Source organism: Schistocerca serialis, chromosome 7 (genome assembly GCF_023864345.2).
Source record: "Schistocerca serialis cubense isolate TAMUIC-IGC-003099 chromosome 7, iqSchSeri2.2, whole genome shotgun sequence".
NCBI lineage: Eukaryota > Metazoa > Arthropoda > Insecta > Orthoptera > Acrididae > Schistocerca > Schistocerca serialis.
Genome location: NC_064644.1, coordinates 198,488,134 through 198,502,256, shown reverse-complemented (window position 1 = coordinate 198,502,256; position 14,123 = coordinate 198,488,134). Strand labels below are relative to the sequence as shown.

The 14,123-nt window shown below is 42.3% G+C and overlaps 1 protein-coding gene across 2 annotated transcripts in view; it reads left to right on the top strand.

Moving 5' to 3' along the window:
* The window catches only part of LOC126412215 (cytochrome P450 4C1-like), a 98,918-nt gene that overhangs the window by 59,168 nt on the left and 25,627 nt on the right, over positions 1-14,123 (top strand). For both annotated transcript variants that reach the window (XM_050081701.1, XM_050081700.1), the window contains exons 7-8: positions 56-128; positions 217-326. In XM_050081701.1, the coding sequence (XP_049937658.1) occupies positions 56-128; positions 217-326 (183 nt within the window). The remainder of the gene's footprint in view (positions 1-55; positions 129-216; positions 327-14,123) is intronic.

The window sequence follows — 14,123 nt, the reverse complement described above, 5'->3', positions numbered from 1 at the left end:
AATAGGAATCTAATCTGATAAAGATTCAAATTACACTTCCAATTAAATGCTGCAGGTAATAACTGAGAGGAGGAAACAGAGACAACGCAGTGCACTCAACGTACATGCACTAAGTCAAGACGACACAGGTAACTGAATTTCGTAATTACAGAGGGGCCCTCACCCTATAAGAAAAATATGTATTCGTGGAAAAAATTCTGAATTTGTTTGCTGCAGGTGTGAAGAATCGCGTCGCTTTCTTGGATTTACTACTGGATATGTCCATGAATGGGGAAAATCTTGACGACGCTGATATCCAAGAGGAAGTTGACACTTTCATGTTCGAGGTAAGCAGAAAAAAACTGTCGTCTGCAATTTTAATACCACCGTCGTTGGCTTCTCACTAATTTCACATTGATTGTTGGTCATATTGTTATACTGCAGTTACATTCCACTGATTAAATTACCTCGTTTATGATATTCTAATCAACCTAAATAAACTTACCAAGGTACTGCAGCTCATATCTTACTCGGTGTATATCCTAAAAAGACTAAAAGTCCTACACCGCCCGTAAGTGTTGAGGAAGACGCTAATTACCGTCGCTCTCTTGCTAAGGTAACATCGCCAGCATTGTCGATATACCAAAAAAAAAAAAAAAAAAAAAAAAAAAAAGAGAGGTAGCCCGAAAAATGAAATACTTTCAGCAATTTCTTACTATCCTACTTCAATGCGAGATGCTTATAATAGTTTCTTAAGCCTGCTAAGGACCCAGAAGATCCTAAGAGTTATCGGCCGATCTCTTTGTTGTGTACAACTTACAAACTGTTTGAAAGACTGATACTAAACAGATCCAAAGAGCTGACTGAGGGCGTCCTAATAAAAGAGCAAGCAGGATTGCGGCCTGGTAAATCTTGTACCAGTCAAGCTCTCAGCCTAACCTAGTATATTGAAGATGGGTTTGAGAAAAGACTAGCTACAGGGATGGTGTTTATAGATTTGACGGCAGCATATGATACCATTAAACTCAAAAATCTCATTGCGAAATTGCAAAAAACAACAAAAAGCCCTCAACTCACTGCTGTACCCAAACCAGTTCTGTTTAACAGAGGACATTTTGTTGAGTTACAGGGTAACAAGAGCAGATGGTGACTATAAAAAAAATGGGCTTCCCCAGGGCAGTGTTCTTGTCACCATGTTATTTAATATTTATGCAAATGATCAGCCTATTAGTCACCGTCAAGATCTTTCATTTATGCTGATGATAGGGCAATAGCAGTTCTGGCATCAAACTACAAGGATATTGAGGAGATACTAGCTGAGAACCTGAAAAATCTCACCAACTATTACAATAAAAATCAGCTGAAACCCAATCCAAGTAAGACTCAGACTTGCCTATACCATCTTAACAACAGAGAGGCGAAGCGAGAACTGAATTTTTGGTGGAATGACACAAGATTAACACACTGCCCTTTTCCAGTGCACTTGGGAGCTACTATTGACAGGGCATTGTCATTCACGCGGCACATTGAAAAGTGCACGGCAAAACTCCAATCACGGAATAACTTACTTGGTAAGCTAACAACATCAAAATGGGGAGCTAATCCAAAAGTGTTACGCACCACCGCAATGGCACTCTGTTACTCTGTTGCTGACTTTGCAAATCCTGTCTGGAAGCGGCCGGCCGCGGTGGCCTAGCGGTTCTAGGCGCTTCTGTCCGGAACCGCGCGACTGCTACGGTCGCAGGTTCGAATCCTGCCTCGGGCATGGATGTGTGTGATGTCCTTAGGTTAGTTAGGTTTAAGTAGTTCTAAGTTCTAGGGGACTGATGACCACAGATGTTAAGTCCCATAGTGCTCAGAGCCATTTGAACCATTTTTTTTAACCTGTCTGGGAGCGGTCATGCCACACGAACAAACTGCACACTGTCCTGAACCAGACGTTTAGACATATTACTGGATATCTTCAGCCAACAAGAGAGAACACCTATACTCCTTATCAGGAATTGCTGAGCCTTATGTCCCGACGTTCTATACAGAGTAGAACTGAACGAACAAAACAGGTTCAGGATCAACGTCGTCCGCTACATGGGCACCAAATGGTACCATAACGCCTTAAGTCCAGAAGTAGTTTTCTCCACTCAACCGAACCACTCACAGATCCATCAAAAACTTCTAGAAAAAGACGGTGGCAGGAACAACAAGAATCTGCCCACAATTCTGAGGAAGTGCTGCCATCAGGTGCGGAACTTGAGTGGGAGAGTTGGAATACCCTGAACAGGCTGCGTTCAGGAATGGGCAGATGTAACAAAAATCTGCACAAATGGGGAATTAGTGAGAGTGCTTTGTGTCCGTGTGGGAACATCCAGACCATGAACCACCTGCTTCAGTGTCCGCTAGTAAACCAACAAAGAGCGTGCACGGCCCAAGACCTGATGGCGTGCAGCGAAATAGCGAGGGCATATGTGGACTTCTGGAAGAATGAGATATGAAGCGAAGACTGCATAATATTTTATTATACTGTATATAATGTTCCATGTATTTCATTTTATAAATTAGCATTGTAGTACTGTAAATTTTATAGAGGACAAATTATTCTATAATGTGTGAATTTATTGTAAATTGTTTGTAGTACGCATACGAAATAATAATTTCCACAATGAAACTTTGTCCCGAAACCTGGCAGAAAGTAGAAAGATATCCGAGAATTCGAATCAGTAACAGATGCCAAAGTAAGTAACTCAGTAGCAGATATCCTCAGAGTAATGAAGCAACTTATATCACTTGAAAAAGCAAGTCGTTCAGTCCAGACCGTATAACCAGTTACATTCCTTTCAGAGAATGCTGATGCAATAGCTTCATACTTACTTAAGAAGCACATACAACGGCTCGCTTGACGATAGGTCCGTGTCAAAAGACTGGAAAGTTGCACAGGTCACAGCTGTATTCACAAAAGGCAGTAGGAGTAATCCACTAAATTAAAGATCCATTTCATTGACGTCGATATGCTGCAGGGTTTTGGAACACTTGTTGCGTTCGAACATTATGAATTACCTCGAAGAGAATGGTCTGTTGACACACGGTCAACATGGATTTAGAAAACATCGTTCTTGTGAGAAACATCTAGCACTTTACACAAACGAAGTGTTGAGTGCTATTGACTAAGGAATTTCAAATTGATTCCGTATTTCTAGATTTCCAGAAGACTTTTGACACTGTACGTCACAAGCGGATTGTAATCAATGGAATGGAATATCGTCTTAGTTATGCGACTGCATTTGCGATTTCCTGTCAGAGGTCACAGTTGGTAGTAACTGACGGAAAGTCATCGAGTAAAACAGAAATAATTTCTAGCTTTCCCCAAGGTAGTGTTATAGCCCCTCTGCTGTTCCTTATTTACATAAACGATTTGGGAGACAATGTGAGCAGCCGTCCTAGGTGGTATGCAGATGATACTGTCGTTTATCGTCTAGTAAAGTCATCAGAAGATAAAAAAAATTGCGAAACTATTTAGAAAAGAGATCTGTATGGTCTGAAAATTGGCAAATGACCCTAAGTAATGAAAAGTATGAGATCATCCACATGACTGCTAAAAGGAATCCGTTAAACTTCGTTTACACAATAAATTAATCCAATCTAAAGGCCGTAAATTCGACTAAATATCTAGTAATTACAATTACGAAGAACTTACATTGGAAAGAACGCACAGAAAATGTTGATGGGAAAGGCGAATCAAAGAGTGCGATCTATTGGAAGAACACTCAGAAGATGCAACAGATCTTCTATAGAGACTGCCTATACTAAGCTTGTCCGCCCTGCTTTGGACCACTGCTGCGCGATGTGGGATCCTTACCAGATACGATTAACGGAGAACACCGAGAAAATTCAAAAAAGTGCAGCACGTTTTGTGTTATCGAGAAATAGGGAAGAGAGTGTCACGGACATGATACAGGATTTGCGGTGGACATCATTAAAACAAAGGCGTTTCTCGTTGCGGTGGTGCCCCTACACGAAATTTCAGTGACCAACTGTCTCCTCCGAATGCGGAAATATTTTGTTGAGACCGACCTACGTAGGGAGAAACGATTATCTTAGTAAAAATACGGGAAATCTGAGCTCGCACAAGAAGATATCGGTGTTCGTTTTGTCCGTGCGCTGTTCAGGAGTGGAATAATAGAGAATTATTATGAACGTCGTTCGGTGAACCGTCTGCCACGCACTTACGTGCGATTTGCAGAGTATCCATGTAGATGTTGACGTAGATGTAGAACACTAAACGACACTGTGAAAAGAACAGATTTTTAACCAGTGATGTGGTGAAAAAATTGGAAATCTCGCATTGATTTACTCTCCAAATTTCGACAATGAGAATACCTTTTGCAGTTGGGTCAGGAGAACATAGTTCTGCATCGAGTGCCATAGGGTGATGGCGATTTGTCTACTTCGGCTATAGAGAGCCACATAACTCACGTCGTAACGATAAACGCATTATAGACTATGCTCTACCAGCGGGATACACTTGTCTGACATGAATTTTATGCTGCAAATTAGTTATATGTTACAGCTTAAATAATTATGTTGAAGGAACTGTACATGACATCTGACTTTGATTATTTAGTGTAGTGCACTATCACCACATTTATCTAAAATTTTCTTTGGGAAAGCTGTGAAGAACTTGAAACAAAAATGTCAGCGGAACTCCTATTCACTGTGAATGAGGCTGCCGTAATAGTTGATAATGGAAGAATGTGCAGTATAGCTTGTCTAAATTTAGAACTGCTACGAAAAAAATGAACTTAAAAATAGAAGTGAAAAAAACTAATATAGTAAGTAAATGTAAAATGAGCCACTGACATCAAGATTGAAGGAAATACTATAGAAAAAGATTAATTTTGTTATTTACGCGATATTAAAGGTTAAAGGACCGATGATGCAACTGCTTAAGACTGTCCTGTACACACATCAGACTAAAGATTAGTGTAAAAATGCAACGGACTGATAATGAACACACAAACACAACTGACTTATAATGAATATGCATTTGACTATAATGAATATCTAAATGTAACGGAATTATTTTTTAAAAATATACACACGGATAACATATCTGACTACGTTAATGACACTCCACCATCTGCTCTGTCGGTCTGTATCAAGCCAATCATTCCTCTAGCAGTCCTGCCGAGTTAACGGGGAACTCTCATTTACCTGTGATCTTGATTGCAGTGCGCTACATACTGGAACAAACCTCTGAAAAAAAGTGATGTTGTGTTATGCTTTGTAGCCGGTAATCGTGCGAAAGAATAACTTGCTCCTGATCACTTACGAATTTTTTTGCATCTTCTAGTGCAAAGTATCTGGTACTAGTTCTCTGGACATGATAGCTTAATATTCCGAGAGAAGGTCTGAATTAATAGAAAATGGATTCTTAGCTCCGGATATAGGTAGCATGTGTTGAACAGTTACAGGTTAATAAAATACAATACAAGGAAAGTATGAGTGTGTAATACGCGCGCTACAAAATTTATACTCGAAATATTTTAAACCAAAGGCACAAGCGTTCAGAACATGTCACATCTTGTTCGCCCCAGAACAAAGCATTCAGCACCAAGGGAAATCTCTAACCACATTGAGGAAGCCTATTTTTCAATTAGGTTGTAGCCTCCATTAAAGAAATGCAGTTAACAGCGGGAATTACACAATATATAATGTACAGACAATACTGTAAGGCAAGTCTTTTAGACTCTGACACATTCTACGCACAATCATCACGTAAATCGCGATTAATAAGAAAAATCATAACTGAGTAAAATAATCATAACTTCTGATACCATATGAGAGCGTTCTCATCTCGTAAAAGCCGCACGGGATTTGGACTAATTACTCAGTACCTGACAAGACAAAGAAACTGGGGCTCATTGCCCACCAGTCGGTACTTTACCATGGATATCCTCTCCAGGAAGTTACGAATGCACCACAGATTTCGAAGTAACAAATTCCGAAGTAGTTACGAAATACGCCACCGAGAAGCGACCTCAATAGCAGCATGTACACTCACACAGAGGAACATGGCAAAAAACATCAACCAACTTCTCAGCTTGGTAATTTACAAACCACTGATATATGGAAACGTGTAAAACAATGCAAGTCAAAGCATTTATGAAATATATGAGCAAGGTAATATTAATTCTGAGTAAGTGCTGGAGGCCAGCCACATGGGCTGTGAAGGAAAAACTCCTCCTGAACAGGCAATGAAGGCCCAACGGTACCGACCGGCTGCCGTGTCTTCCTCAGCCCACATGCGTCACTGGATGCGGATATGGAGGGGCATGTGGTCCGCACACCGCTCTCCCGGCCGTATGTCAGTTGCCGAGACCGGAGCCGCTACTTCTCAATCAAGTAGCTCCTCAGTTTGCCTCACAAGGGCTGAGTGCACCCCGCTTACCAACAGCGCTCGGCAGACCGCTGTGAATGAACCTCACTCAAAAACGTGATGAAAAACTATGGAAATGACTGCAGTAATTAATCTGAGAGAAGATATGTAATGGCAATAGCAAATGTAAAGTTGGTTTTGAGCACCAGAAAATAATTAGTGGCCACCTGAACTTCAGCCAACCCGTAAGACATTTTCTTACGCTGCACTTGTAAGAACTCTTCTTGCGCAGGATAGACACCGGTACCAGACACTCAATTTTCAATTGTCAGTGAAGATCACGCCTTAATGGTCTCACCCTTCGACTACAAGGTTGCAAAAACGTAAGATTGTAATCGCTGGATAACTTTCTAAAGTACTTCACATCTCGATAAAATGAATTGTGAGACATTACAAAGTAGAACTCTCATTAATGATGCGATGTGTTAACCATGGCCGCGCGGGATTAGCCGAGCGGTCTCGGGCGCTGCGGTCAAGGACTGTGCGGGTGGTCCCGGAGGAGGTCCGAAGCCTCCCTCGGGCATGGGTGTGTGTTGATCCTTAGGATAATTTAGGTTAAGTAGTGTGTAAGCTTAGGGACTGATGAACTTAGCAGTTAAGTCCCATAATATTTCACACACATCTAAAAATTTATTGCTAACCATACTTTCATGTGTTTGACGACAGATTTTGTAGTCTAGGGCTTACCTGCTTTCAGACATACGTGATTTCTATTCCCTTCATTTTCACCTATCCCGCCCTCTTCAAATTTCTCTTGCCGCATTTGCTTCTCTAGCTTCTGTAACTTCCTATCTGTCATTCTGTATTTAGAGATCTAGGCAATACCGTCGAGCACTTTTGGACAGTGGAATAACATCTTACACTTTGTACTTGTCTCGCAAGTCGTTAAACACTCAGTTCATAGCAGAGACTTCATTTAATGGGACGTCACCGCTGCTAAGACGCAATTTCAATCAGTCCACTGTTGAATCGGGACATTGACTAAGCTGGGCGAACGTGCTTTCTTTGTCTAAAAACCCATTTCTATTTTTATGTTCCACAAGTACCAGTATTACGCGCCGCAAAGAGTAGAGGAGACCGAGGCACATTGGCGATGGGGGCACGATGGCCAGTTGGTATTACTTCGTTAAACTACCCTTAGAATACGCCACCCTTAGAAGTCGTGGCTGTCTTTCCCCGAACCCAACAATGCAATTAGATTAGTGGGTAACGTAGGAAACGCATTTTATGTTTTGCTGTCAGTAACAGTAAAGTTTGCTTTCTTGGTTTTTTGCGTACTCCAAGCAACGTTTTTACTGAACAGGTAAGTACAACGTCTAACGCCCATACATAAAGTATTATTTTGACACTGTATCAGGCGAGTAAGGTGTAATAGACTTTCCTAAACGAACTAACATAATTCCAATGTGGCGATATGGCACATGACCCACTTAAATGGAGGCACTTTGGTCCACGTGGCCAACCTGCAACCTGTTTCTTTGTCACTAAGTACTCTTGTTGTTGTTGTCGTCTTCAGTCCTGAGACTGGTTTGATGCAGCTCTCCATGCTACTCTATCCTGTGCAAGCTTCTTCATCTCCCAGTACCTACTGCAACCTACATCCTTCTGAATCTGCTTAGTGTATTCACCTCTTGGTCTCCCTCTACGATTTTTACCCTCCACACTGCCCTCCAATGCTAAATTTGTGATCCCTTGATGCCTCAAAACATGTCCTACCAACCGATCCCTTTTTCTAGTCAAGTTGTGCCACAAACTTCTCTTCCCCCCAATCCTATTCAATACCTTCTTATTAGTTACGTGATCTACCCACCTTATCTTCAGCATTCTTCTGTAGCACCACATTTCGAAAGCTTCTATTCTCTTCTTGTCCAAACTAGTTATCGTCCATGTTTCACTTCCATACATGGCTACACTCCATACAAATACTTTCAGAAACGACTTCCTGACGCTTAAATCTATACTCGATGTTAACAAATTTCTCTTCTTCAGAAACGATTTCCTTGCCATTGCCAGTCTACATTTTATATCCTCTCTACTTCGACCATCATCAGTTATTTTACTCCCTAAATAGCAAAACTCCTTTACTACTTTAAGTGTCTCATTTCCTAATCTAATTCCCTCAGCATCACCCGATTTAATTTGACTACATTCCATTATCCTCGTTTTGCTTTTGTTGATGTTCGTCTTATATCCTCCTTTCAAGACACTGTCCATTCCGTTCAACTGCTCTTCCAAGTCCTTTGCTGTCTTATTAAGTTTAATAGGTCCAACGTTGTCGAAGTCAAGATCACATCCAGTGCAATTTTTAAGTAGACAAATTGTGATGCGTGATTCTTTCATCAAAAAACCATAACCTGTGTTCAAGTATTCAACTAAAATGATTGAATTATTTATGGAACATTTCAGGACATATATTTTCAAGTATCGGATCTATGAGTGTCTTCGAATGTAGTCAAGATTTACTCAACGCTGTCCTGTCGTGTGTGTGTGTTTTTTTTTTTTTTTTTTTTTTTTTTTTTTTTTTTTTTTGTTAGGGTGGTTGGAAAGTATAAAAAGAAAACTGAAAGAGGCGATGTCCCTGGAGCAGATGTGAGATTGACAGTGACAGAAGTGAAAGAGCATGGGAGTTGGGGAACATAGCTTGCTAAGAATGTTCTCCAAGATGAGAAAGGTGAGAATGATTATGCCTTGTCTTAGCTACTTTAAACAGTGATGAATAGATTCAGGGCACAACTTCGAATCGGTGGGTGCATCTGTTATGTGACAGTGACGTGAAAGGACATTTCTTTGAATGTCTGAACTGTGAAGATCCTATCGAACATTCAGATGAAGACCGATAAAAGTTTGGGCACTTCATTTTTCTCATAGTTATTATATCAATGGTAACACAATTTATGAATGTAGCTTTTGTCATAAAGCTGCAGCAATATGTATTAAAATAAACTGTCAGTGTTAAAATCGATTAAATAACCAGTGTGGTAAACGCAGGTACGATGGCACAGTTAGTAATATTTTTTTTTATAATCAGACAAACTGTGAGAAGCCTTAATTACATAGCTTGAAGGTCCTGAAGTAACGTACCACTGTTTCCACATAAAAATATCAGTGTAAACATTTAAAATACAAACTTCCTGGCAGATTAAAACTGTGTGCAGGACCGACACTCGACCTCGGGACGTTTGCCTTTCGCGGGCAAGTGGTAGAGCACTTGCCCGCGATAGGCAAAGGTCCCGAGTTCGAGTCTCGGTCCGGCACACAGTTTTAATCTGCCAGGAAGTTTCATATCAGCGCACACTCCGCTGCAGAGTGAAAATCTCATTTAAAATACAAGCTGGAAAAAAGTAAAGGGATGAAAGTGAGCCAGTCTGCTGGTCTCCTCTATCTGCATAATACCGTGACTGACTCTCCTTGTTCTTGCTTCTTCAACTTCTGCATCTGCTCGGGGGTGCCAACGCCGTGAAACGGTACTGTTGGCACACTCAAGCCGGCGATGGTTCAGTTACGAAAACCGGCGAGTAGGATCCCGGAAGAGGAAAACAAACTCTTAGTGCGGGGCAATCTACAGGGGAGCAGACAACCCCAACAACACGCGAAGAGCGGTACGGAAAAAGGCACAATACGCGACGAGCTCGAAAGACTGCACATTTAGCACGCGAACCACGAGTCCGGTGCAATGAAAAGATCAGGTCCGAGTTGGTCGACGCTAGAGTAAGAACTGACGTGCCCGGCCTATCGCCATCGCCCATTAAATACCTGGGCCGGGCGGTGACAAGTTTGTCGCGCTGCTCTGCTGTGCCGCGAGACCCATGCCAGCTCATCTATGTCCATGTTGATTGTCTGTTGGCGGAGATACTGAATTAGCGAAAACTGCACAAGAAGAACGACCTGTCACATACCATCCTCCAAGTCGTCGTAGTATTTGCTCACAAGCAAGTGTTAGTAGTCGGGACTTCCAAAATGTTAAGTACGTGGAGCGAGTCTCCTTGGCGAAAGTGTTTAAATCACTGGTGCAGTCTTTCATTGACATTGAGGCTACAGTACTGCCAGTCAAATTGCTAGTCGATTGCTGCTTATTATATGCGACATCCTTTACTGACATCTGTCTCTAAAGGCGTTTTTTTTTTTTTTTTTTTAAATCATTTGCCGTGCTGGTTTCATGTAAAACTGTGCCTTCCTTCACTGTTGACGCACTCGTTTTATAGTTTTGCATTATATTTTAGAAAAATCATCAATCACATGTGCATTGTATTCTTTTGGCCGACCAAACGCAATAACGCCCTGATATTGGAAGACAGAGACGCGTTATAGAGGTCTCGACCATGATGAGGCAGTCGTGCGGAGTTAATTACCTGGTTCCATAAAGTTTTATCCATACTTGACGGGATGTATTTGGAACGTCTTAGGTGATTCGAAAGTTAGTAGACAGGAATACAATTAAATATTTAGCTTTAATTCAGCATTAGCGGTGAACGTCGATCTTCACTTTGTACAATAATATTTACAAGTGCAGTTATAGACAGACAATTCTAATTGCTTCACACATATAGCTCAATTGTCCTTGCATAAACCGTATGTGGCGCCTGGGTAGGCTAGGCTAGGCTATGCTAACTAGCTCCTCTGCAAATGAGATCTCTGAAGCTATAACAAGTGAACCATTCATATTAAAGTCGGCTGTAGAACTGTCCAGTGCGCTAGCTTGTCTCGTAAGACTAGCCGAGTGGCGGCGCTCGGTCTGCTAGCATAGACAGTGGCGACTCTCGGGTCCTACGGCTACTGACGGACCGCGGCCGATTAGAAGCCTACAACCTAGCAAATGTGGTGCCTTGCGGTGACACCACAAAATGTTCTTGCTATTATTGTCTTCAGTCCAAAGACTGGTTTGATGCAGCTCTCCACGCTACTCTATACTGTACAAGTCTCTTTATCTCCGAGTAACTACTGCAACCCACATTCTTCTGAATCTGCTTACTGTATTCATCTCTTGGTCTCCCTCTACGATGTTTACCGTCCACGCTTCCCTCCGATACTAAACTGCTGATCCCTTAATGCCTCAGAACGTGACCTACCTACTTCTAGTCAAGTTGTGCCACAAATTCCTTTTCTTTCCAATTCTACTCAGTAACTCCTCATTAGTTACGTGATCTACCCATCTAATCATCACCTTTCTTCTGTAGCACCACATTTCGAAAGCTACTATTCTCTTCTTGTTTACACTGTTTATCGTCCATGTTTCACTTCCATACATGACTACACTCCATAAAAATACTTTCAGAAAAGACTTCCTGACCCTTAAATCTATGGCAACTGCCTTGCCGCAGTGGATACACCGGTTCCCGTGAGTTCACCGAGGTTAAGCGCTGTCGGGAGTGGTCGGCACTTGGATGGGTGACCATCCAGGCCGCCATGCGCTGTTGCCATTTTTCGGGGTGCACTCAGCCTCGTGATGCCAATTGAGGAGCTACTCGACCGAATAGTAGCGGCTTCGGTCAAGAATACCGTCATAACGACCGGGAGGGCGGTGTGCTGACCCTACACCCCTCCTATCCGCATCCTCCACTGAGGATGACAAGGCGGTCGGATGGTCCCGGTAGGCCACTTGTGGCCTGAGGACAGAAAGTGTGACACTTAAATCTATACTCGATGTTAACAATTTCTCTTCTTCAGAAAAGCTGTTCTTGTCATCGCCAGTCTAGATTTTATATCCTCTCAAATTCGACCTCATCAGCTATTTTGCTGCCCAAATAGCAAAACTCATCTACTACTTTAAGTGTCTCATTTCTCGAGCTGATTCCCTCAGCATCACCTGATTTAATTCGACTACATTCCATTACCCTCGTTTTGCTTCTGTTGATTTTCGTCTTACATTCTCCATCAAGACACCTACCCATGCCGTTCAACTGCTCTTCCAGGTCCTTTGCTGTCTCTGACAGAATTAGAACGTCATCGACATACCTCAAAGATTTTATTTCTTCTCCATGGATTTTAACTCCTGCCCCAAATTTTTCTTTTGTTTCCTTTACTGCTTACTGTATACAGACTGCATAACATCGGTGATAGGCTACAAACTTGGTTCACTGGTTTCTGTACAAATTGTAAATAGCCTTTCTCTCCCTGTATTTTATCCCCGTTACCTTTAAAATTTGAAAGACAGTATTCCAATCACCGGGGCAAAACTTTTCTCTATGTCTACAAATGTTATAAACGTAGGTTTGTATTTCCTTAACCGCTCTCCTAAGGTAAGTCGTAGGATCAGTGTTGCCTCGGAATCCAAACTGATATACCCCGAGGTCAGCTTCTACCAGCTTTCCATTCGTCGGTATAGAATTTGTTTGTATAGAATTCGTACCAGTATTTTGCCACCGTGACTTATTTAGCTAATAGTTCGGTAATCTCACACCTGTGAGCACATGCTTTCTTTGTCATTGGGATTACTATATTCTTCTTGGAGTCTGAGGGTATTTCGCCTGTCTCATATATCTTGTTCACCTGCTTACAGGAAAATCAAAGAGACCTTTGGAGAAAAAAGAACCACCTGTATGAATATCAAGAGCTCAGATGGCAAACCAGTCCTAAGCAAAGAAGGAAATGCAGAAAGGTGGAGGGGGTGTATAGATGATCTATACAAGGGCGATGTACATAAGGCCAATATTATGGAAATGGAAGAGGACGTAGATAAAGATGAGGTGGTAGAGATATGCTACTGCGTGAAGATTTTGACAGAGCACTCACTGAAAGACTTAAGTCGAAACAAGGCCCCAGTAGTAGATAAAATCCCATTAGAACTACTGATAGCCTTGCCAACGGCCATGCGAAGTGGTAACACAGGTTCCCGTCAGATCACTGAAGTTAAACGTTGTCGGGCTGGGTTGGCACTTGGCTGGGTGACCATCCGGTCTGCCGAGCGCTGTTGGCAAGCGGTGTGCACTCAGCCCTTGTGAGGCAAACTGAGTAGCTACTCGATTGAGAAGTAGCGACTCCGGTAGCGCAAACTGACATACGGCCGGGAGAGCGGCGTGCTGACCACATGCCCCTCCATCTCCGCATCCGGTGACGCCTGTGTTCTGAGGATAATACGGCGGTCGGTCGGTGACGCTGGTTTCGCCAGAGCTTGTGGGTGGAGTTCACGTTTTACGTTTTACTGATAGCCTTGGGAGAGCCAGCCATGACAAAACTTTTCCATCTGGTGAGCAAGATGTACGAGGCAGACAAAATACACTACCTCAATTAATACATATTCAACAGATATTGACATCTTTGGCAATGGACTTCGTTGTGAGGCGACATGGTAACTTCTTATTTGTGTAATCCAACAGTTAACTTATTATATATGCTGTAACGCCTTTTTTCTAGTCTCTCACATCTTTTGTGCAGACAAAATATGCTACCTCAGTTGCTAAATATTTAACGAATATTGCCATCTTCCCCCCCATGAACCATGGACCTTGCCGTTGGTGGGGAGGCTTGCGTGCCTCAGCGATACAGATAGCCGTACCGTAGGTGCAACCACAACGGAGGGGTATCTGTTGAGAGGCCAGACAAACGTGTGGTTCCTGAAGAGGGGCAGCAGCCTTTTCAGTAGTTGCAAGGGCAACAGTCTGGATGATTGACTGATCTGGCCTTGTAACAATAACCAAAACGGCCTTGCTGTGCTGGTACTGCGAACGGCTGAAAGCAAGGGGAAACTACAGCCGTAATTTTTCCCGAGGGCATGCAG